This window comes from Rhinolophus ferrumequinum, chromosome 8 (genome assembly GCF_004115265.2).
Source record: "Rhinolophus ferrumequinum isolate MPI-CBG mRhiFer1 chromosome 8, mRhiFer1_v1.p, whole genome shotgun sequence".
Taxonomy (NCBI): domain Eukaryota; kingdom Metazoa; phylum Chordata; class Mammalia; order Chiroptera; family Rhinolophidae; genus Rhinolophus; species Rhinolophus ferrumequinum.
The window spans coordinates 26,696,210-26,722,995 of record NC_046291.1 but is presented as its reverse complement, the minus strand read 5'-3'; the positions used below and the strand labels follow the sequence as shown (position 1 = coordinate 26,722,995).

Here is a 26,786-nt window from a genome sequence, read left to right as displayed (position 1 = left end):
GCTGCATTTTAATGCCTTTCTCCAAAGGCAACATGTTATGGTAGAAATAACACTGGCTTTGGAGTCACAGAACTGCTGGTCTACCATTCAACAATTGTGCTACTTAATCTCTCTGAACCTTGGTGTACTCATCTTGAATTATCAATAACAATGTCATCCTACAAATTTGATTGAGGATTAAATGTGATGAAGTATGTAAAGCATAAATATTATACTTCCGGTATTATAGGAGCTTAATACATATTAGTTTCTTTCTTCCAGCCTGCAGCAATCATGGGAGGAGACTACAGCATGCACAAATCAACATTCATTTAAAACTGTACTTCATATGAGTTAATTATGAACTATGAAGAATAAGTTTAGATTTCAAAGGAGCAGATAATGCCTTACTGTGATATTGATTACATATGGACATATATTCCTGTAGGTGGCTATGAAGAAAACGACATGGTTTCTGAACTCCATTACAACCTTAAGCTCTGTCCAGCTCTAAAGTGTAAGAAGAAGAGACTGTTTAACTACACATCTGTCTTTAAAGGCATAGGCCATGTAATGTACAAGCAATCACTATAATATAAATCTCTTTTGTAATACTGCTTAAATGCATTTAAAGTAACATTTCAACACATTGAAAGTATAGCAGTGGCATCGATCACCTGCATATGGATACAGCTGTAATAGGAACTTATAAGAATGGCTAACTCTATCCAGTGCACAACTGATACAGAAAACCTAATTTTCTAACTAGCAACTTGGATATGGGGTTATTGATGTTCTGCCTGATTTTATATGGTTGCAAGAGTATTTGAGTTACATCATAATCTGATGTCACGACTGAAGCCATTAGGCAAAAGATTCCTTAGAATCATGACGGATAAGTTTTATAAAGCCAGAAAGTAGAACCGATAACATGTAATAGAGGAGGGAAAACAGGAGTCCTCAGAAAGTAAGTCCTGAATGCTACCTTTAGCTTTCATTCTGGTCCAGTATGTTGCTAGAGGACCAACTCTCTAATACATAAACAAGATGGAGGAGACACAGGTTGGAAGGCAGTACACAATGGTGGATAGACTATATTTGAAGTCAGACAGACTTTGTCCTTCTGTTAGCCACGATCCTAGATTCCTCATCTCTATGGAGCAGAACAATAAAACCTATATTTCAGTATGCATTTGATATTTTGAGATGTTTGCAGCATCTGTTACACAGGAATTAAAAATAAACTCAAGTGCCAGATCCGGAGGATTGATAGTAGCTTTCTGAAATTCTCAGTTGAGAATGATTCTAAGTCCATATGTAGGCTCATTGGGAAAGAATGCTGTAATTGATTAGTGATGTCTGCTTTGGGCAGAAAGTGGAGTCAATAAAAGTCTGTATCAATATATTTGCGATATAACTGTTCTATAAATCATAACTATTATGATTATTGCTGCTATTATGACAAAGGTATTTTTATGTTCCTCTTCAAATTTCTACATCCTCAACACAAAATGGAATGCATTAATTGCTTCAGTTACAATAGCTGTGCATATCATTTTTATTGATGTGATGATAAACTTGTGTGAGTTATCTGCAGAAAAGAGCTAAAATAAAAATGAAACCATAATTTTATATTCCTAATGTTGTTGTATAAAACACCTCCTTGGGAAAAGAATTGATACAGGTATTAAAAGTAGAATGGAGGTTGGAGAGAGAAAAAAAAGATAATGTTGGGATGTAGTCCCAGGTTATCATGACAGGTTTGCATGGTGTCCCATATCTTCTTTAAAATAGTCACACAAGGAAGATGATACAGCATGTTTTGCACTTAGATGGTCCATGACTTTCTAGACTTTTTTCTTGTTTTTTTTTTCCTCTGAGGCCAGATTTCTTTTCTGGGTAAATAGTCATGTTTCCTGTCAGCCATAGGAGGTTTTCTGAATCATAAACAGCTGATTTTGTATTCTTGCCCCATTCTCTCTGAGAATTGAAATCTGATCAAACCCATATTTTTAAATTTATGTATTTGTAGGCCTATGGAAGAATAGTTTACAGTCTATGATTTTTTTTCCCCTACCACAAATGTAGGGAAATAATGGGTTTTTTAAAAAAAAAAAACAAAAACAGTGCCTTATCAATTTATTTTTTTCTTTATTACTGATGACTTCATTCTGCTTAAATTCAATACTTCAGTTTCTTTGGGTAAACTAATAGATGATGTATGTGATGTTTGCACTGTGTTGATTAAACTCATCTGGGGAGTTTGAGCGCGGCACATGCATTGGCATAGTTGTCAGAAGCCGGCGTGGTGGACACACAGGCAGCATAGTCAACTCAGTGCTCAAGGGCAGGGACGCTGTGCAAAATGGAGCTGTGCTGTTGTCCTCCCCATCATTCCAAAAAGCCTATCAGACCTTCCATTGTTTTCTTATTGTTATCTTTGTCAAGTGCTCGAGGAAAACGTTTATTTTTTTAAAAAGCATAGTAAAAAAAACAAAAAAAATACAGAATTAGAACTTTTTTGAGAGTTTTAAAATACATTTTGAAAAAAAATAAAGGTATGCGTTCAGTAAGGGTTTGTGTTTTGTTAATCAAAGGCATCAGCTCTTTATGGTCTGTAGGGCATGGAGGAAGCCCAGAACCCGAACCCTGTACTAATTTTGTAGAGAGGTTATAAGACATTGGCATGTCATCCTGCTTCCAATTAACTTACAATCTAGCTTGGGAAGAATGTTTTTCCTCCAAAACATGATTACTCACCATTTTTTATTTTTATCGTTTACAAGTATAATATTTAAATGTTTGAACAAAACAAGAGGTGACCTCTTTCTATTGCTTTCAGAGATCTAATTTTATCAGGTATCTCATGTGAACTTAAAATTCAGTTGTAATATTTGGGGATTTTGGGGGCATGTAAAGCTCCTCGCACTGGGGCCCCTACCTGCCTTTCTCAGTTGCACCTGTCTCTTCCCTTCTCCCTCCTGTATACCCGTGTACCACAGCAGTAATTCTCGCATACTCGTGAACATGAGTGTTGTTATAGTTAATCAGTTGTTACAAATTGAGTTAAAGTACCAAAATTTACAAGTGATACACTTTTTGTCATTTACTAAAGTAAATTCAAAATATCTCTAAAGTCACCAGCACTCACTTTTACTCTAATTTACTTCCTAAATGAGAGAGGAGAGAGAGCATACAAGTATATCGTTTGATACATGTACGTGTGTAAAGCAAGGCAGAAGAAGTTGAGGACCACTGCTTGCACCAAATGACTTATTTGCATCCCCTCAAAGCAGCATGTTTTATCATTTCTGTTCTTTGCATTGCCTTTCCCTCCACCTGGAATTCCCTCATCTCACTTGTCCAGCTGTTGAGTATCTGTGCATCATTCAAGACTCACCTAAAGGGTCACCTCCTCTATGGAGGTATCGGGGATCTTCCATGGCCCTGCTCTCACCTTGTCAAAGTTTAAGCAGTCCGTGTTCCCACAACGCCTGTGCAGACCTCTGTTGTAGCCCCTGTCACAATGAATTGTAGTCTTCTGCATCCCTTTCAGTCCTCCACTTCCCAGACTGTGTGCTTCTGGCAGGCAAGGACTGTGAACTGTTCATTTTTACTTTCTCAGATCCTAAGGTCTGACACAATAGGGTACTTAGTTAGGCTTAGTTACGTACTTAGTTAGGCATAGATGAACCAAAGAAGTCGAACAACTGTTGAGATCTGCCTATCATTCCCCTCTTGTTTCCTAGCCTTGAATTATGTCACGTGATGTTGGTTTTATTGAAATGATCAGGACAAATATACACTAAAAGGGAGCCACTGGCTGACCAGTTTGGTGTTGGGTGGATGAGTCACTGGAGAAACTATAATTCCTGAGAGGAAGTGGCTAAAGTAGAGAGAGGAAAACCTTGGATGAATAACCAAGATGGCACATTCTACTATCACCACCAGCTTTTTATTTTTCTCTACTTCTTGGCATGGCTTCCACCTTCTTTTCTTTCCCTATGCCCAGTCTTTTCCCATATATTGGCATGTACCTCATCCCCCAACCCCCAAAATTCATGAGTCTCATTGAATGAACACTGGCACATGCCAGCTCTGTGTCACATCCAACCTTCAGGTCAAGCAACTGGTTTCAAATAGGCAACAGAAAATGAGATACCCCCATTAAAATGTAATCAAACTCTGTGGGTATAATTATAAGAAAAATGAGATGTCCCTCTCAATTGCTGTAAAGGTCAGGATTGTATCTTACCTCCTCCCTCAAAAGGCATTTATTAATCCCAAGTCAGATGTCCTGATCCATGGAGTTAACAGTATGCATGTAAACACTGTTTTCATGTTTTTTGTTTGTTTGTTTTTGTTTGTTTGTTTTACTGATTTTACAGTTTTCCTAGCATATCTGAAGAACATTATTGAATCTTCTAAATATAGATCTCAGCTCCTTTAATACGAAGATCAAAAAGCAAGTTTCCGGGATAACATACACTGTGTGACTGTGTTTGTTTATGTCCTGTAGTGGCCGTCCCATGAGTGGAAGTGCTGACCGCATCCAGAAGCTGCGGAAGGAGTATTATCAAGCTCGGAGGGAAGGTTTTGCATTATATGAGGATGACGAAGGAAGAGCAAGGCCATCTGATTACGATCTTCACTGGGTAAGCCCAGGCCTGATGCCAATCATTGAATTCATCTTTACTGAGATAGCTTAGAGCAGAGAACATGGCTAAGAATGGTCTATACCTATTAAGTTATATTTAGGTTACTTGGATTTTATAGCTATGTGAACATACCCTAACCACAGCCGTCTTCTCCCACAGAAGTTGTTTATATAAACCACACTCATGCACAGTAGTTCGTTTTAATTGCCCTCATATTTACTCCCTGTTGGACTTGTATACCATCTGGAGTTGGAGCAGATGTTCACTATTTTAAAGACAAGGAATCTTTGTCATCATCTACTGAGCCTTAGTCCTTGCCCTCCATCTCTTGGGTCTCAGACATCTGGACAGTCATTAATAGAACATGCAACATAAGTCATCTCGCCTGTGAAAAATGGTTACTAGAAGTAAATTTCAGAACGGTTGTCTTCAGAGGTATCAATTGTATATCGCATCTCAACAATTCACATTTTGCTGCTCTTACCAGTAACTGAGATCATTTTAGTATGAGATAAGGACCATTTTTGTGTGAGAAGGTTCTCTTTGCCAGATCTTTCAACATTCGGGAACAGTAACGAATATTGTACCCTCTCAAGAGATAATCTTGGCTTTTCTTTCAGAATAGCATGATTCATTCTCCTGTCTTTTTCAAGACAGCAAGGCTGTACTTACAAAGTACACTTGACTCTGGAGTATCCACAAAAATGCCCCAGAAGAGGGTGCTTAGAGTTTGATTAAAAGTACATGTCACCTACGTAGGCTAGTGCCTGACACTGAGTTTTGGTGTTCAATACATGTTAGCTCTCCTTGCTAACATGGCTATTGGAGCAGAGCTGTATGTGGTAATAATAACATCCTCGCTGTGAGTCAGCTCTCACCCTCTTTGATGATTACTGCCTTCTACCACCGTGTTTAATGCTTTTTTTGAGAACCACATAAGGAACTCTCTTATCCCTGGTGGCCACTAAAGACACCAGCTCTTTTGAAGGACAAATCTATTAAAGGAAAGTTTCCTTTTCTGATGTTCACACTCCTATTTGTGCTCACGAGGTCAAGGTTGGGAGAGCAGAGTCCAGTGACTGAGCTGATTCCCTCTCGTTTTCACGTCAGTGCTGTGGCATCTCATGTGTGCCACTCAGCACTTTTCCACGGGGGGTTAAAAGGCCGTTTCAACACCCACGGCTGTTTTGCAGAGCAACTGAAACTCTTGGCCAAGTAGATTATTCCATGTAGGACAGAGTTTAAAAAACTAATCCGAAATGCCCAGTAAGGATTGGCAATCTCCAACCAAATGGCTTCAGCCTCTTCCAGAGATAGGCATTCTGTGACTGCAGATCAGAACAAACAGCTATTTATTGGCTTTATTACAGATGTTAGGATTAAACAGAATGACATTTACATTGATGAGACAGCTGGCCGCTTAGATTCTCAGTAACAGAAGAGAAAGGTTTCCCCAGAATAACAATGTAGATCCATAACGATTCACTTTATTTCAAACTTAATTGAGATCGACTTACTGACTTTGATGAGAGACTCTGCTCCCTCCATCAAGCAAACAAGCAATAAAATAAAGTTGTTTCCACCATAACCAAAACAGAACACCATGCCCAATGCATTGAAAGGTATTCCACCTCAAAACCACTGAGCAAAATAAGACAAATAATTTCAGATTAAGCAGTTCTGGCTTTTTGATATTATTTTATATGATCTCCTCATAGCAAACCTTTAAAAATACTTAACCTTCATGAGACTAAAACTTTTGATCTTCACCAAACCTCAGGTAGATAACTACACACTTGGGTCCTTCCTACTTTAATGATTCTATTTTTTACGCCAAGCAAAAGGGTAACTAGACAAACAATCTAGTGAGGAAAGAAGTGTCTCTATTTTAATTTGTGTTTCCCATGATCGGATTTGTTGAGTGTTGCCAAAAGTGACTGATTTTACGTTTCCCAGACAATTGGGAACTAAGGCTTCCCAAAGGGATACTTGGGAAATGTGTTGTCATAAAAGACGAGTGCTCTTTGTCATTGCCTGAGATACTCCAAACCAGGGATTAGAATCTCAGCATTCTTTCCTGTCCTTTCCCCAAGCCAAGGAAAAACACTAGTATCATTTGTCCAGCATAGGCCTTAGAAATTGCACCGTTGTCTTGCTACTTTTGTAGAGATCTAGGAAAGCAAGTTTAGAAAGTTAACATTTCATTCCTGTTAGTCAGCCAGACCCAACAAGGCAGCTTTTATGAGACTGTGGTTCCTAGATCAGGCTGGCCTTCAGCATCACTTATTAAAATCTGATCAACAGTCCATGAGGCAGGTGAGTGGAGCCCAAGAGAGGACCCCTAGGTGCTTCTCCAGCTGATTATCAAGGTTTCTGGTCCACAATTATAAAAACAGGGCATTGATTCCAATTGCTTCAGTAAAACACCATAGTTCAACTTCTCTAACAAGATCATTACATGGACCAGCATCATCAAAAAATGCTTTCATGGACTCAGAAATCCCCAAGTCCAGTGCCTCAGCTTGAGAGGCCTGACAAATGTTCCCCAGAGTCACATCATACTGGGGAATTTCTGAATTATCGAGAAGGAAATTAGGAAGACAAGTTACCTAATAACTACTTTTAAACTAGTTTTTAAATAGGCTAGGAAGAATGTAAGTATGCTCACAAAAGTCTTCAAAGCCAAAATGATGAAAGCATTCACTTGATTATATGATCTCTGATTATTTTTTAAAAGAAAATAAATTTTTGTCGATGAGACTAATATTCTTTCTTTGGCTGGCCTTGGGCTGTCTGGATCTTCCCAGGCCATCTTGTTGGTAGTTGTCTCCAGAATCTCACCTGCCCAGTGGCCCAGAACTGAAGTCTTCTCCCACTATTCTCTTGGAGTTTCACTTGCTCTCATATCATTCTCTTTTCCTTCTCTTTTCTCTACATCTCCTATTCAATTTTAACTAATATTCGCTCAAACTTAGTGTAGGTCAGGTGCCGGTAACAAGAATGTAATATTATCTCTACCTTGAGGAACTCACAATCTAGCCACGAATACAGACATGTAAGCCAGAACAGAAAAGGACAATAGAGGTGAGAAATGCTATAGTATAGAGTGATATTAGCTTCTAAGTGAGCTCAGAGAGATAGCAATTAATTCTGTTGGCGACAGAGTATGCAGTTAGGGGTGCTGGGAAAGCTACAGAGACCATTTGAGAGTTGTCTCAGCAGACACACTTTGTTCTTTTTCTTTCAAACTTGGTGTTTTTCTTTTCCCCAAAGGAGCTCCTGATTTATTCACCTCATTTGTGTTAAAATAAATGAATACACACAGATTGCAAGATTTGTAAATATGGACATGAGACCTTAAAAATCTTTTCAGCCAGTCTGTTTTGTAGCTGTTTTCCCATCTAGGCTCTGAAAAGCTGTAAAAAAACAAGTTGAGAGAATTTCAATGGCTGCAAGTGAAAAGGCCTGGAGAGTTTTTATAGGCCCAATTAAGTAAGCACCGTATGCTAGCTGTGAAGTGTTAATATTTGCCAAAAGAAAACACAATACCTGTTATCTACTGGTATTTTATTTTCTGTAAAACTTGTTAACATTGTCACAGTACTCTGGCAATAAGCTGGGTGTTTTGTTTTGTTTTGTTTTGTTATTAACAGATAAAGATTATCTTCTTATTTAACAGCAACGTGAATATCCTGTAATTTCAGAAATGAGATGGCTCTGGAGTTTTCTAAACATATTAGTACCTTTATTATTGTCTTTTTCAAGAGCTGCATAGAATATATCATCCCTGCCCTCCCCGCTTTTTATTTTTCAGCTCTTTGACTAAACTAAGAACAATGTTTATCTATAGAAGGGGTTTGTAGACACATGGATGGGATGGACGTATGCTAGTTTCCTCTGTCATAAAAGACATGGTGATTTATCTTTCTGGCAAAGGGGATTGGCTCAGGAAGGTAATAGTTGGGTGAGTAAATGAAAACATTCTGAAAGATTTGTTCACCCTGTTATGAAGATGGTGTAGGAACCAACTTGAGGGAACGTTCTTGGCAGCTGTCTAGACGATGAAAGACGTATCCGGTGAATTCTGTAGTCAGAGGAAAGGGAGAACAAGACGCTGAGATCATGCTAACCATCTTGAGAAGGGGATTTAGGATGGAATGTGTAATAGCCACACAAGTATTAAAACCATCAGAAGGTTATTTTTCTAAACATGAGAAATAAGAGAAATGAGCTCCTGCTGTCAATAGGCCAGTACAAGTGTAGAGACTGGCCTGCATTTTCCTTCTCTGCTCTTTAAAGGCATCTGATAAAAACTAAGGACATTGATAAACAATTTGAGTCAGTAGCTCTTAAATTGCAAAGAACAGAAACCTGATTCAAACTGGCCTAAGGAAATGTTGGCTTGTATGACTTTGAAGTCCATAGACATACCTGACTTTAGGCAGAGCTGGATCCAGCTCCTCCAAACAGGCCCTTAGGAGTCTTTCTCCATCTCTTAGCTTTGTTAGTCTTTCTATGGACACCATGCTCAAGGGGCTCCCCTACATGGTGGCAAGACAACCAGCAGCAGATTCAACCCTACAACTCTATCAAGATTGTCTCATCTCTAGTACATCTAGGAAGTCCTAGAACTGATGTTCCAAGCAATACCCAGTAGCTTATTGTCTCAGCCTGGGTCCCATGTCTACTTCTGAAATGCTCTAACCAGAAAGAAGCAATGCTCTTATTGACCAGAAGTAGGTCAAAAGGCCACCCCTGGAACCAGGAAGTAGAATCAGACCTACATGAATTCCATGAACGAGTATAGTGAAGAGGTGATTCCCCAAAGAAAAATCAAGGTGCTATTAATAGAGGAAGGAAAATGGATGTCAAGCACAATTAGGACTTGTTTACTATAATGTCCAGTTCTGATAACAATATAAACTTTCTTCATCTCCTTAGATTTTCAAGGAAAGAAAGAAAAGTCCTTTTCCTTCATATATTTTCCTGTTTGTCGTTAGAAAGAACGGATCTATTATCAGTTTTAAACTTGCTGCCATTTTTGGCTAGGTAAAGAAAAAAGAAATATTTTTGTCGACTGGCTGAGTATATTTGAGCTATCCCAGGAACCCAGATGGTTTCACTGAATTATTTAAAAGAAATTAGCAGACCTCTTACTACCTTATTCAGATAAGCAAGTGACATTTTGATTCACCCCAGAGCTAGGAATTTGCCCCAGGGGGAAGCAATAGAATGCTTTGAAAGGACTAAAAGTGACTTTCTTTGGGTAGAATTGTTCTATCTATATCCTCTTGGATTATTGTTTGTGACAATCATTTCTATATACATACATCAAATCATTATGTTGTACACCTAAAACTAATGCAATGTTTTATGTCTGTATATCGCAATTTAAAAAAACCAAACATACTCTATTATTAAAATCTTCAAAAGATGGAATGAGGTAGAGAATCAGAGCCATCAAGTATACGCATCCAGAAACTGTTGTTTGATTCCTACCACGCAATAACCAACCCTTCTCAGCTAATGAGCCCTCTTGAGCTCCACAAACAGTTCCTTCCCAGTGTGATTCTCCCTCAACCAATCCATGTTGCCCCTGATTTTCTAAAACAGCTGAACTGAGGAGCAGAAGCAGTTCCAAGGCAGGAAAGAAAAAAAGAAAAGAAAAAGAAAACCCACTATATCTATGAATTAGGTGGATTTTGAGGTTTGATTGAATTTGGTATTGGTAAAGTATCAGATGCCACTTAAAGAGTTGGGACTCACTGACCTAGACTTCAGGATGTAGTGAAAAGTTACGGAAAGAGGGAGAGCAAAACAAATTGAAGATTTTTTTGGTGGGGGGTGTTGATAGTTTTATTTTGCTTATATTTATTTCAGTGTGGCTGTCACAGGAACATGTTGACATATTAGCTATATAATAATGTGAGTGAATTTCGAGCTTTTAAAGGCAGCATAAGTCACTTTGAAAGGAGGCAACATATTTATAGGCAATCCCCAACATAGAAATAAACTGTGTTTCAGAAATTCATTTAGAAATGGGCAATTTGGAACTGGGAATGGTTTCCCATAGGACAAAAAATTATTGGTTGTAGAGTCCCAGACCAGCCTAGAAAAGCTCCCTAAAATACAATAACCTTGTGCTAATGCTAGAACAATAGCCTAGAAGCAGGAGGAAGAGCAGGGAGTCATCTGAGCCAGGGGAGGAGAAGGAAATTCCCTTCTGACCTCTTTCCCAGACATACTTGTGAGGTGTTCTCTAGCTGCCTCCCATCTCCCAGTCTTCATTTTTATATACACCAGGGTGCCAAAAAAAATGTCTGCAAGTGGACGCTTTGGTCAACGCTGTTCAAGCAGTAGTTCACATAATCAGAAGTGTCTGGACGCTGATGGTAACCATTTTGAGCACCTCTTGTCATTGCAGAAGTCAAATATGTCTTGTATTAATCTTTTGTTATTGGTATATATTAATACAGTTTTTTCCTTTCTTAAAATGTGTATACATTTTTTGGAACCCTCTGTGTGTGTGTGTGTGTGTGTGTGTGTGTGTGTGTGTGTGTGTGTATTGCATTTTTTTAACATTAAATTAAATTTACTGGGGTGATATTGGGTAATAAAATTATATAGGTTTCAAGTGTACAATTCTGTAATTCGTCATCTGTATATTACATTACGTGTTCACCACCCAAAGTGAAATCTCTTTCCGTCACCATATATTTGACCCCCTTTACTCTCTTCTACATTCCTCTCTCCCCCCCTTACACTCTGGCCACAGTCTTTAAGAGTGTCTCCCAAGGTTTTCTGACTCTTCGTTGCCCCTACCTCCCCATCATGGCACCCCACTTAAGCCCACCCTTTCCCCCAAATTGCTCAGGAGTCCAAAGTTACCTCTGCCCCATCCTCCATCAAAATTACTTTTTCAGTACAGTTCATCTCAGCTACACTTTGGGGAGCAAATAATCTGACCCATAAAGATCCTTAACAGTCCCTGAGAGACTTCTCTGTTTAAAAAAAATACTCGATTAACCCTGATTAAGTGCAAAATTAGGCACTATAGGGGAAGAGTAGGAGGAGGAAGCAGGAGAGAAGCGAATGAGATCTACCCCTGGGAACTGTCCCTTTATGAAACAGAAGGGGAAGGGCCCATGGCTGGTAGGTCGAATCCCTCTTGTCTTGTTGTTGCTCCATAGCCTGAAGTTTCCCCAGCACTTCTCTTTTATCTGTGGGGCCCACGTCCCCAGATCCCCCAATCTGATCAGCTTCCCCTGCGCAGTGACCTGATCCTAAGAGTAGTACTGATTTCTCCTGCGAACTGGTCCTCACTTCTCCCAAAGAAAGCCTTTCGTTTCTAAGTCTGTCCTCTGTGGCCCAATTGGTGAAACTGACGTGGCCCATCACCCCTCAGCGCTGTGCAAAAACCTGCCCTGTAGACAGATACTCTGAATGACTCCTATCTTCGTATCTGGTCTTTCTAAACGCACAGTTGTCCTGAGTTTTCAGTATGATAACATAGTAGATATGGGAAGCATTTCAGTGTAATGAGTGAGAACATGGATTCTGTCTGAAGCTAGACTGCCTACATTCACCTCCAAGCTGTACCACTTACTAACTGGGTGAATTGGGGCCATTTGTTTAATCTCTCAGTCTCCTTCAAAACTGGGATAATAGTATTATCTCAAATAAGTATTGTGACAGTTAAATGATTATTACCTGTACAGCACTTAGAATAGTGTCGGTATGTAACAAGTATTCAATAAATGAGGAGTTTAAATGGGACACATACTGAGGTGTTTAGAAATAATCCGTTCCGTTAGCCAGATACCCATTCTCCCTAAGTCGTTATTGGAGCTTAATTATAACGTCCTGGGACATTATCCAGCATGCAAAGCATTTGGGAGACCTTCCAATTGCCCTCACTCTGGTTACCACTGAGGCGGCCACAGTCCTCTCAGGTGGTGGCTGTCAGGCCCTGGTTGTAAAGCCCTTTTGGCAAAGTCCCTTGGTCAAAAGGTCAATATCTATTTCCCTCTGTCCCACACACAAGCTTTTCCTTCAAAAGTGTACTCCTTTCATCCCTGACCCTGGGGGCACACCTAATCTCTTTAACGAGCTTAGGCTAAAATCAAAGACCAAAGACCAGAAGAAAGTTAGAAGCTTCAGCTTTCAGCTCTGCAAAAACCCTACACCAGAGAAATACCAAGGTCCAGTTAAGGACTTAAAATAGGAGGGGGAGACGTATACAGAGAATATTTACAAATTATTTACTCAATAAATTATACTATGGCCAGATGACAACAATGGCATCATTTACTCCATGCTGACTCTACCAGGTAGTGTGGGAATACCTGGAAACACCTTATATCATTTACTCCAGACAACTCCATAAGGTAGTATTAGCTTTAATCCTATTTTACAGATGAGAAAACTAAGGTGCTAAGACTTTATACCGTAGTGACACAATCATTAGCAAAACTGATTTCCTAATCTGTGCTGATCCTGTTGGAAATAGAAGGAAACGAGGACTGCTATGGCAGCCTTTTAGATGCTTTTTTTTTTTTATGAGAAGTTTGAAAGAAACGGAATCTCTGAGTGTTGCTTTATAAGCGCTATTAAAACTGTTTTCTACCTCTGCTGAACTACTCTATCACTCTTAAATTTTTTAACCCACTAGTACTGAACCCAAACCAGATTTTGGTATCATTTCATCAGTTCTCTGTAAAAGTCAAAATGAAATCATTCTTTTTATGCTATAATCAAATAAGTTAGGCTGTCTCTGGCTCAAACCCAAACCTAAATACCAAAAAGCAGAAAAAGAAAGTTTAGAACCACATTATTTTTCCATAATATGTCAAAAAAAACTTACACTAGAGTGAAAAATGTACTTACAGTAGAGTGAAAAAAGAACTCTTTCTGCCTCTAATGAGCAATTAATTCCGGCTCAGGATGTTGGGTTTAGAATAGGTTAAGTTCCCCCAAACCACAACCGTTTGTGTTGGATCATGGTTAAAACTCAAAATTCCAACTTCTACAATAATCACATTCTTTTCTTCTACTGCAATGGGAGAAATGACCATTTTATATAATACAGGAAAACCATAGCAGAAACTCCTATGAATTCCAGATTCTCAAAGCTGTTTAAAATCAGTTGGATACGTTTTATTTTAGCAGAGCTCAAAAGTCCTGAAATAAACTTTGGGTACTAAATGTTTAAAATGAAGATATTTGGAGTAGAAGATATGAAATTCCACGTAACTGACATTTATAACATATGTATCACTTAAGCATGATGACAATTAAAACTATGTGTGAGCCATATGTGTGTTCAGATCCCCTAGCCCAGAACATCCCCTTGCACAGCTTCCTCACTGTAATTAACCAATCAGGTCGCAGCAGTGGCCATCTTGTTCTTTCAGTTTAAGGAAATGTTTGACTCAGAGTCATTCTAAAACATAACATTTTTGGTCCTTATTAATTAGTCTGTTGTTATGCTGGGAAAAAGAAAACTCACAGAAAGCTCTCCTCTAAACAGGAAGAGTACTAGAATCAAAGAAAACCCCCAAAATAATAATAATCACTACAGCAGTACTGGAATTGCCATTCCATATAAGAAGAATGACCATTTTTGAATACAGTTGTAATGACACATTCTAGAGTCTGTGACTTTACAGTCCTCCTATGAATCTCATTAATTTCTCTGTTTCATTCTGAACCTTGAAATCACAGTGCTAATTTACAGAGCATTTATGAGAAAGTGCAAAAGGTGATACCACTAATTTCAGTAAGGCTGACAGGAAAACTTTCCATTTATTAAAGTAAATGATCTAAGAAAAAAGGGTATAACATTGTTATTATAAATAACTGAGAAATTGTTTCTTTTCTATTTTCAAGATAAGATTTTCATAAAGTAATGGGTTCTTGGGTTTTATCTTTATGAAGCTTTCGTCAAATGATTTAGCTCATTTTATGTCATCTTTCACTCAGCCTATTCCCAGACATAGCTCCATTCCCTAGATGGTAAAGCCAAAGCAGCACATGAGGGAAATAGATTTTCCTCAATCATTCATTCCTTTGTTGGTTTATTCATTCACTCAATACTTGGCAATTTATACAGAAGTGTATATCGAGCCCAACAATTGCGTCACCACTTACCAACAAGAAGGAAAACCATTGGGGGGTGCATGTGTGTGTGTGTGTGTGTGTGTGTGTGTGTGTGTGTAGATATTAATGTTTTGAAGTTTCTCCTTTAGAGAAACAGTAGGAAATGTTGTGTGAGAAAGACATTCCCCGTTACGATCTGATGCCTTTTCTCTAATGAACCTTCTGGTTCACTGTATGATAATGGATACCCCCAAACCATGTAGAGATACCTCCATTTTTCAGTTTTATTTTTCTGTCATCACTAATTGTCAGAATCCCAGATTGTTGCTGAATAAGAAGTCTATTTTAATTGTAATGTTTCTTTCTCTTTTGTGTGTGTGTGTGTGTGTGTGTGTGTGTGTGTGTGTGTTTGTCAGCGTCAGCTATTTTTCCTTTCTTCATCTATGTAGTATGAACCAGGTTTCCTGTTTTCCATGCAATTCCCTTTACGGTAATTTCCCAGGTTTAGATCGTCCGGCAGCACTTCGGCAGCCATGTGTTCTCTGTATATGTGGTTATAAGGGAATCAGAGTGTCACATTCCAGAAGAGGGAATCATGGTCTCACAATTAATGTGAATGATGGCAGGAAGAAATCTTTTAACATTGTACTTAAATTGGTGATTTGGGGGGAAAAATGCTATAGGATTTATGAGATTGTGGTTTACGTGTGGTAGTTCTAGAACTATTGAAAAAATTTTCAATTTCAGAAAGTGGTTAACTTTCTCCTTTCTCTACATATATGTAAGGTTAAAAAAATCTATTCTTTATATACATGATGATGGGAGATCAAAAGTTGACAAGCAAATAGGAAAAAACTGACATTTTGTTTCAAGCATTCAGTATTTCTACCTCATTGATTCCTAAATTTAATTTATCAGAAATTTGAATACCTTCCCAATTAGAAGCTCTTACTACTTTCCTAACTTTCTTGAAGATTTTTATCTCCAAAATAAGGAAAACTCTTAGTATCCTATCATCAATACAGGAGAAGAATAAACCCATTTTCACTTATGTTGTGTTATTTTGTCTCCAGAATTGAAGAATAAAATTTCAAAGCATATGGTTTATCCATTTATTAATTAATTCCTTAGACTTTTATCTGATGGCAAGTTTGTGCCAGAAATTTACTTGACTCTGAGAATTCAAAAGTAAGAAGTTCATGTCTGATGGGAAAGGCAGACAGGAAACATAATTTAAAATATAATGAGATATTTAGAAATAATTGTCCAGAAAAATATTGATAAGCAAATGCATAGGAAAAAGAGACTAACCAAGAATTAATAAGACAGATTTGCTTTTATCCCTGTAAACTTCCCCTTATGTGTTCAGCCTTTCCTTTTGTCTGTATTTAGAGCACTCTGTCTCCAAATAAGCTACTCCAATTGTCCTTTGTAATTTCTAAGCAAATATATAATGGCTTTTATCATATATTTCATAATGATATTTTTCTTTAGGTTCAACCTCTCCTTTTGAGGTTTTGAGCATTTCTGCATCATGTCTGTCTCAGTTACTGAGATCTGCCCTAGAGGTTAGTTTTTCACTGTATGTGTCATAACTTATTAGATGATCACAAAATCAGTTAGTTGCTTACAAATGACATTTGTAAAGATTTTGAATAGAATATATTAGAGGATATGGCAGGTAGTGAATATGACTACTGGTTGGTGAAATTTTTGTTTCATAGCCAGTGCATGCATACAAATATGTGCTGAGTTATATATAAACTATTTCGTCCTATGGGTTATGATTTTAAGGCTGAAAAACTCTAGTCTAGACTTTAAGTTTCGTATCTGGTTGGTTTACCGTTTCATTTATAAGAACTCACATGGTATTTGTTTCTGGAGGCTCAAAATGTTTTATGAATAAATGTTGCTGAATACATAGTATCTGAAACACATAATGACTGGAACAGAGTTTGCTTTTCTTTATTATATCCATATATCAATCTGTATTAATATACAGATAAAGATAGATATGTACACAATTTGCATGTGTTTTAATTAATTTTAGTTTAGCAGTCAGTAGTTTAGGTAACTGTTAAATAAACATATTAAAAGAGATTACAATTATATAGCCAGAAGTATTTTAAACACCATGTGGATATAGTTAGCAAACTCTAGTCTTTCTTGTTTCCCTTAAATTAATATTTTTCCTTTTAAATTTAATTTTTTTATTATAACTGTAATACATGGCCACTTTAAAAAGTATTTAGATAATTGGTAAAAGTGTTAAAACAAAAATTTAAATCATATGTGGTCAGCCACACAATAAATGAATACTGTATATGTTTTGGAATATATTCTTTTATAAAAATACACACACACAGACACACACACACGTGCACACACGTATCACATGTAGTAATTAAATTGAGGTCTTACTGGATATGCTGTTACTTAAGCTACTTTTTTCACTTTGTATTATACTGTCAGCATTTCTTATGCCATTAAATAATTTTCAAAAATGTGGATTTAATATTTAATGCACAGTATTTTCTAGGAATGATATTTAATAATCGATTAATCACTTATTGTTGGATGTTTAAGTTGTTTTCATCATTTCTTATCATAAATAATGATGTAATAATTAGTGTTATAAATCTTTGTATTATTATGTTGTTTCTTTATTATAAATCAACATGCGATACTATTTAATGTAAGGCTATGAAAAAAAATTTTAATTAATACAAATACCCAGCTTGCCTCTAGAAAAGTTGGTAAGTTTATATTCTCCCCAGCAGCATATTCATTAGTACATTCAAGAACATTAATGGTCTCTTTTAAATAGGTTTCATAGCAGCCCTATTAAAGTTGGTATGGTTTTATTTTTCTCAGTTTATATCAATTTAATAGCAAATATCAATTATTGTGTTTTCATTAAATTGCAACTGAGATTGACCATTTCGTGTGTTTATTGGTCATATGCATACATATTTCTTCTTTTTATGAATTTCCCTTTTTTTCTATTACAATGCTTGTCTTTTTTTTTTCCCAAGGGGTAAGTGTTCTTGATAGAGAAGAAATATTAAGCCTCTACAGTCAAATATCATTCAGAATTCTTTCCAACTTTGTCAATACTCTCTTTTTTATTTTTTTAAAGTTTATTGGGGTGACAATTGTTAGTAAAGTTACATAGGTTTCAGGTGTACAATTCTATAATACATCATCTCTGTACCACATTGTGTGTTCACCACCCAGAGTCAGTTCTCTTTCCATCACCATATATTTGATCCCTTTTACCTTCATCTACCACCCACCCCTTCCCCATTACCCTCTGGTAACCACTAACTATTGTCTGTGTCTATAAGTTTTTGTTTCTTCATTTGTCTTGTTCTTTTGTTGTTTTCAGTTTTGTATACCCCATATCAGTGAAATCATATGGTTCTCATCTTTTTATGTCTGACTTATTTCGCTTCGCATAATAATCTCAAGATCCATCCATGTTGTCACAAATGGCACTATTTCATCTTTTCTTATGGCAGAATAGTATTCTATTGTGTATATATACCACATCTTCTTTATCCAATCATCTATCAAAGGACACTTTGGTTGTTTCCATGTCTTGGCCACCGTACATAAGGTTGCAATGAACATAGAAGCACATTAACTTTATGATACTTTAGAGAAAAAGAAGCTTTTATTTTTGTGTAAACAAACCAAGGATTTGTATTCGTTTTTTCAAATGTGATTTAAACTTATACCAAGATGACCATATTATTCTTTTTCTTTTTCTATTAAAGTGATGATTTATATTAATATATTTTCTAATACTGAGTAGTTCTTGCATTTCTGAAAAAATAAATCTACGGTCATATACTGTCTGTTTTTTGTTTTTGTTTTTTTAAGATAGAGCTGGGGCATGGATTGCTAGTATTCCATTTGTGATTTTTGTATCCATATTTGTAAGTTCAATTTATATCTAAGCTTTTTAACTTTAGTAGTTTTATATAAAAGGGTTATATTACCTTTGCAAAATGATTTGAGTAGCTTTTCATCGGTTTCTATGCTTTGTAACAATTTCTATAGTCTATGAATTGGCTTTTTGTCAAGATTTAAAATAACTAATCCATAAAAACATCTTAGCTTAATGCTTTTTTGTGGGTAATTCTTTGATATCATTTTTAACTTTTCCTATAAATAGAGATCCTTGGAAAAGGAGAGGTTTCCTCCTTTACTGAATTTTGGAAATTTGCTACCTTTTTCTATAAAATGACTTACTTCATTTAGGTTTTACAACCTTTCAGTATATTTTGGTTTTTTTTACCACTTAATATATTTAATAATTCTGTTTTTCTGATCTAATACATTTATTTTTACTTCATTAATTTATTATTTCACTTTCCTTAAGAAGGGATAAAGCAAATTTTTAGAACTAGTGTTTCCCCGAAAATAAGACCGGGTCTTATATAAATTTTTGCTCCAAAAGACACATTAGGGCTTATGTTCAGGGGACGTCATCCTGAAAAATCATGCTAGGGCTTATTTTCCGGTTAGGTCTTATTTTCCAGGAAACATGGTATTTTGTTTATTTAACTATTTAGCTTATTTATTTCAATTACTTTTTAAACCTGTTTAATAATAATATAATGTAAGGCAATAAGTTTGCTTTTGAATTTAGTTTGGTTTACTTTCAGAAGTGGTACTATTTTAATGTTCTTAATTTATTTTGGCAATCTGAAATTAAAGGTTTTATTGCGTCTTTGACCTAGAGTGATCATTATTTTAATTTTTAGAGATTTAGGTTTTCTTCATTTAAAATTTTATTAATATATAATTGTGTGCTTTGTAGTTACGGACAGTGACTTTTGCAATTTGGGGCATACATTAAAATTTGACATAATATAATGTAATGTTCTGTCATTTAAATATTTAGATTAATTAAATTAAAACTAATGATTTTTTCCCTGTAAATGTTTATTCAGTAAATATTTATTGAGTGCCTATTATATTCCAAGCACTGTTAAGGTGCTGGGGATATAGCACAGAGCAAAACAGACACAAATCTCTGCCTTGTGGTACTTGCATTGTAGTGTATAACATACATCACTATATTTCCTTAAATGTAAATCTGCATAGTTCTTATATACATAATAAATTTAACAATAGTTTTTCAGGAAAAGAATAAAATAAGAGAATACCATCATGTTAAATGTGAACTTTTATAGTAAGAGCCATCCCCATTTCACATATGTTTAAGTTTGATCAAAGTGTGTCCTACAACTGATAAAGTGTAGTAAAATAATCTTATTATGTTGTTTTTGACATGTGTATATTTATGTATTATCTTGATCTGTCAAAGACAGATAAACATTAAGGTCAAGTCCCCATGTACTCTTGTTTCTGAGACCTTTCAGCATCATTTTTTTTTTAGGTCTGTGTCTTGTAAAAGGCTGAATTGTGATGTTTGATTCATTCAGAGGCTTTTTCTTTTCCAAAGGAATGTGTAGCTCATTTACACTTGTTATCATAACGGGCATTCTTATTCTTTCTGTCACTTTTTTTAGGCTTCCTCTTTTGTACACCTTTTCCTATTTTCTGCTTTTTTTACCCCACGTGCTATATTTTTCTCTGATTATTTTATTTAGTAACTTTAATCATACTGACTTTATGAAAACATTATCTTATTTTCTCTATCAACATCAAAAATGAGATAATCTCTGTTGTTCCTGCCATGTGAAAGGAACAAAGTAAGATGACTATATGTTATCATAACTTTCCCTCACACTTTTAACTTGTGGTATTGTAGATCCAGTCATGTTTTTAAGGAAGAATATATATCCTCTCTCTTCATATTCTTTATGTGGCATGTTTCCTATCTTGCGAGAATTACATTCTGTGTCTCATGTCAGTTCTGTGCTACATCTCCATCCGTGAGTTCTTTATCTTGATCCCTCTCTAGTTAATCTCCTTATCTTTTTGAGTAATTTTACTTCAGGAAAGATATACAGATAGTGTGTTTCCAAATCCTTGAAATCTGATAATATATTTTATATATAAATCTCTACATTTATAACAATGCCTGGTGCTTTGAGGTGTAAAATAAATATTTGTTGAATGGATGACATACCTGCTTCCCAAAGTTTTCCTTTTTCCCTAGAAATTCCATGGTGTTTTGGTTTTTAACATTGGCGAAGAAGAAATTTGAAGTTGACCTGATTTTTCTTCTTTCTAAGTAACCTGTTTTCCCTTTCCAGATCTACTGGGATTCTTTCTTTATTCATGATATTCAAATTTTACACCCTAATTAGTCTGGATGTTGGTCTCTTTTCATTCATTTTGCCAGGATTTTATTGAGTTCTTTCTATTAATGGCTTCATGTTGATTTCTTTCTGTTTTCTTACTTGAAAGCATGGATGTTGTTCCTTAAATAAGATGGTTGAAGTTCCCTTGGTACTCATCACCTTGCTCCTGGCTGTAGAAGAGTCTTCTCATACCTAAGTGGCCGGGTGGTGGGACCAGATGATATAAATTCACACCTCCTGTTTAGAGATTCAGCAGCTTGAGAAGACAGGATGGGAACCAAAATCCTGATCAATGCTTGGAGGCCTTTTCTTCTGCTCAGTTTCTCAGGTCATTTCTCTGAAATCCACGGACAAGGGATCCGCTTTCTGAGTCCTGATTTCTGTTTGTCCCAGTCCTCATGCTGTATTACCTATGGCTGTGTCCACCCTTCATCCTCATACTATTGGCCAGCAAGTCAGGAGAGAGCACTTTCTCTCTCTTAGATTTTTTTTAGCCCTGCTGTAGCCAACTTGAGAACCCTCTGCTCTCCAGATGTGCTGTTTAGAATAGCTGCCAGCCAAGAGATGAGAGAAAACCCTTGTTAGCTCCTCATCAGCCCCATAACCTCTCCTCTAGCCTCACCCCTCAAATGGAACAGTTTTATCCTCCTCCGCCAACTCCCCAGGAACATTGGTTGTAAGCTGGCAGCATGTCTTCCTTTTAGCTTGGTCCTTGGCACCACTTCTAGCAGGTACTCCTTAGTGCCTAACACTGGTTCAAGTTCCACCTACTGTATATGTTAGTCGTTTCAGCTAGAATCGGGGAGGTCAGTAGTAAAGTGCCTGTGCTCCTATTGCTGTTGAATCCAGAATTTGATACCCATTATATCGCTTAAACTTCCTTTATGAATGGCTTTCTTAATGATGAATCCTAGCAAGATCCAGGACAGTTCTATTGCATCACAAAGGCCATTTTTCTAGCTGCAGCATATTCTTATTCACTCACAGTAAAACAAGGCACATCTAGTGGTGTGACTGGAAACTATGACGGATTTTTCCCCTCTCCTACATTGTTAATTCCTAATTTTTTTAAAAAAATGGTTGTGCGAATGTGAGACGTGGTGTAAAACTTCCAAATTGGTTTCCTGGCCATTTCAAGAAAAGGGCCTCTGCAAAATGTAGTTGCAAAGCTGGTCTTCTGATTGCACATCAACATAACTCCAGTAGGGCTAAGCTGAAAAAGCCAAAGAAATTCAGAGGGTTGCATTGTTGTGGGTTTGCTTGTTTACATTGGAGATGTGAAAAATAATTAGATTGTAATGCTAGGTGTTGCATATATGCAATTACCTATGAATATACAAAAGTTTTATTTTCTCTGCCAAGTTACACTGTTATAATTGTTTAAAATTAAAAGTAAAGTTCCTGCCACAGACATAGAGATACTGGTTGCATGACATTATGAATTCCTAGACTGAAGTCTGTAGTGCAGAGGCTAATCTAATAACAGAATCATATTTATAACACAGTAGACAATGCTCACTATGTGTTTAGAACAGTGCACATAAGACCCAGAATTATTGAAGGCTATCGTTTCTCACGCTGAACTAATATTCACCCTTCATTTCTGACAACTCTATCTCAATGAGAATTTCACAAGGGGCCAGGCTAACTCCTTGCCCCCCAGCCCCTTCACCCCTGCAGATGTGATTGCTTGGGTTCCTATAGGTTCATGATCTGTGCCCAGTCCTGGGAAAGTGAAGGGACGTCTACAGGATCCCGTTTCACAAGTCCTCTTAGAATCAAGCGAGTCCTACTCTGAGTTGTATAACCTCCTGTCTCTAAGGGTCTGGGGCTCTGCCTCCTCATGAGTATCAGAATTCTATTGAGGCTGATGTCTCTGGTACCCCCAGAACTCTAGGGTTACAGTTGCTGTTGGAATGACCTGACCTGGATTGGTCACCCATTTGAACTTGACTTCAACTACTTGCCAACCTGCCATGGACAATGTTGAACATAGATTCTGTTCACAGTTTAATCGAATGTCTCCTTTTCTCTCAGACCCATCTTCTTATCTCTATCCCAAGGTGTAGCTGTAAAAGGTGTACCTGGGTATTGGGTGTGGGATTGTGGATGCGTGCTTCTACCCACCCTGTGCAGCTATCACCAGTCTGGCCCATTCAGTTGTTGCCTTTATATCTGGTAGTGACAAAATTTTGACTTCAAACCTGGGACGGTTGGTGGATACAAAGCTCATTCCAATATTGCAAGGTAGATTTCTATAAAAAGTGGTTGAGTTTTATGGCCTGTTTTCCTAAAATACTGGTAAGTGTGAGCAATATGCCAGTCAGAAAGTCTGCAAGAGCTCATGAGCTTCAGTACCATAAGTGTGATTCTCCAACTTGATAGCAAGCTCAACTTTGATGTCAAATTGCTCATCTTCTGTTTACAGCACTTACTGCCTAGCCATATTTCCATTTTTTATCTCAGAAACAAACATGACAGATGCCACATTCTATATTACTACCTTTTTTAGTTCTAGTGAGGAAAATAATGTCAGATGCTCAATTGACATGGAAAGTTTTATTTTAACTTATAAAATTACCACTGAACTTCTGCCTAGTGCTTTGTCTTTAATGATTATTGCATTTGTGTTGAATTTAAAATTCCTAAGGTATGCAATACCCAAAATGCCACTCTACTGTCTTTATTTCTTAATGTTTAGAAATGGCCTCAGGGGGTAGCGTGGAGTGAGGAAGACCAATCTTCATCAATAATGAGTAGAGATTTAAAAATACTTTTAAATTATTTTTGTGCTTATATGTCTACAACCCCTTTCCAAGTAAATTCTGTTTGGGGACATAAGTGACCACTGAGACTCCATTTGACTTTCAAAATGGTAAAGAAGTCAAATGAAAGGTTTACAGCTATAAATTAAACAGCATGAGCTTAGAACCATTATCAGACATGCAAGTGTAACTAGAATGAAAGTTACCTTGAACAAATCAGTTCCCAGGATGGCATTCATTTCTTATTGATAAATATGTTTGATACAATGAAATACGGCTTCCAGAAAGATAATGGAGCAGATAATTAAACAACCTATTTGGAAACACACACACACACACACACACACACACACACACACATTCATACTCCCACTCATATACACACACTGCAGGGAAACAAGGAATACTGGTTAGCACAAATCTTGTCAGAACAACCTAATGTCCTTCTGTAGAAGAGAATTTGGCCTCTGACAAGGGAAAAACATAGAAAAGTGGCTTTTAATTGCAGTCAAGCTTTTGATTCTATGGTATGTGACCAACATCAGTAAAGGGGAAAAGAACAGAGCTCTTATTTCTTTTGTAAAGGTAGGTGATGGTTGGGGGACACTGGTAAAACAAGTCATTAATGTTTCAGTTTCAGTTGGCTACAGCATACCAAGTAGTCTTCTCTGTAGCAATAACTGACCAGAGCAGTTAAGGATGAGGCTACTCAGGACTCTTCTGCCACACAAAACTTTCTGGAGGTCAGCCATGAGACCCCTCCTATTTCTCTTTCAGTGTTTAAGGGCAGGTGCAAGACATACTCTTTATCACAGTCTGTCTCAACCTCCACCTCTACCTTCTTTCCACTTGTAGCATCTCATAATCCTGTTCTTGTGGAGAGTGCATAATTAATAGATGCCTGTTGAATGGTGCACCATTTTCTCTAGGTCTCTTTTGCGAAAAGGAGGAAGATCAAGACACTTGCATAACCATCTTAAGAGTAACAGTTGGGAAGTTATGAAGTTCCTCCTACTATAATGCATAGGCCTCATCTCACTACCTTTTCTCAGGTAACTGATGACTGCATGATGCAGTCAGAGATGGGTTGGTTGCTCTTGAAGAGAATTCCTCAGAGTCCCTGGTCACAGTGATTCTTACTTGGTCAGCGTCCCTCACAAGCATCCAGTTACTACAATTACCAGCCAATGGTCTATACAAGTGATCCAGAGGATAGGTTAGATAGCGGTCCCATTAGCCATCCTAGTAGGAGTTCATGCCCACATTTTGTATGTCTACACTGTCACAACAATCTCCTTTGTAAAGCCTTCCCCTTTCACCTTTCCCTGTCAGTGTTTCTCTACTACTTCCTGTCTGCACCAGGAAGTGAAACTTAGTCACATCCTGTCCAATTCCATCACACTACGTAGTCAAGAGCTTGTGTACACATTGTGCCCAGCTTCGTGCTGACTGCTTTGCTATCCCTAGACAAATGCTTGCCAAATTAAATTCTTGATATTCCCAATTGGAAAACTGAACCAGCGTCATCTAGTAATCTCGCAATACAACATGCATACTTTTTGATACCTGCCCTGTATTCTCATCTCCAGCCTCTTCTCTCCATGTCAGAGATGACACAAACTTAAGTATTCAACAACTTAGAATAATGAGGAATGCCAGCTAGTGGGTCACTGTTAACTTTTTTTTGGCAACAAAAGTTCCTTTGGTTAGTGTCTTTTACGATGTTCCAAGTAGCTACCTGTCACGCAAGCAATTACAGCTATAGGGTGAGCACCTCATATAACTTTTTACAGATTAAATTCAGTGTATGTTCATGGATATTTGAAATAATAAATATGGATATGGTGGCATGACCCTGCTTGAATACTAAAAAAATTAACTTGCAACATATTTTAATGCAAATGTTACCTTTGTAAGCGAATGACCAGAAAAGAGTTTCCATGGTAACCTAAGGGAACACATAACCTGTTTATGATAACTTCTCTATGAAGAGAGCCAGGCATGGATTAGGGATATGTTTTGATGTCTGCTGGGGGGAGTGGGGGGGAAGCTGACAGCTTCATTGTTACAGTGAATGGTTAAAAGATTTCACTTCATTTGTAGTTAACTTATAAAATAAACTTTCATAATGAACTGCTGAAACACACACTTGAAATAACCAGATGATCCATCAGGATATTTTTTTAAATGTAATTTGTCTGTCATATGTGACAACCAAGGCATCAGTTTAAGAGAAACAGATTAGGGCTGAGTTCCTACAACAGGACTTTCCCATTTTGCTTGTTTCTTTTTATCTACTCTATGTTCTTTCCTAGGAATCACTGAGGACTTTCAAAGCTCTTAGATTTCTCTTTTTTTCTGTCTCTCTCTCATTTTTTACCTCAGAAAATGTTATGTAGAAGCTGCCCTTCTGGAATTGAGAGCCTATACTGTGAGGATATCACTAAAAAGGAATATATTGATTATATTTCACTTCTTCTACTGACATAGCTGTTTGAATTGGTGGCTTTTTAGAGGAGCCATTAGCTAGAAATGTTTGACATCCACAAGCTACTATATGGTTATTTTCCCCTCTTCTTGCAGATGTAACATTTAGTTAAAGAAAAGCTTGTCCCTAAGAGGTTTCTTTTTTCTTTTTCCATTTTTTTTTTAAGGGTCATTAGAGTAAGGAACAGATGCATACAGTTTTAAAGAGTATTTCTTTGAAGCGCCATTTTAGAGTCAGCTCCCTGACAGGCCCATGCCCATGGGCTCTGGTGTAGACTTAGGGCAGAGACACTGGCTACAATTACCCATCTGGTATCCATCTGGTAGCACGAATGAAAGATAATACCAGATCACAGAGAAACCATACCAACTGCCAACTTGGTATAAGAAGGCAAAGAAAGGTGCCACCCAACTGTGAAGTACTATGAGGAATAAGAAATGTTGTCCGTAGGGTATGCACATTTCCACCGCAAGATGCAAAAGAATGGCATGCGCATATGGAAAGGAAATGCCGCGCA

The 26,786-nt window shown here is 37.1% G+C and overlaps 1 protein-coding gene across 1 annotated transcript in view; it reads left to right on the top strand.

Annotated features, from left to right (window-relative positions):
- PARD3B (par-3 family cell polarity regulator beta) overlaps positions 1 to 26,786 on the top strand; it is a 939,210-nt gene that overhangs the window by 836,785 nt on the left and 75,639 nt on the right. The window contains exon 21 of the mRNA XM_033112382.1: positions 4,499 to 4,634. Coding sequence (XP_032968273.1) covers positions 4,499 to 4,634 — 136 coding nt within the window. The remainder of the gene's footprint in view (positions 1 to 4,498; positions 4,635 to 26,786) is intronic.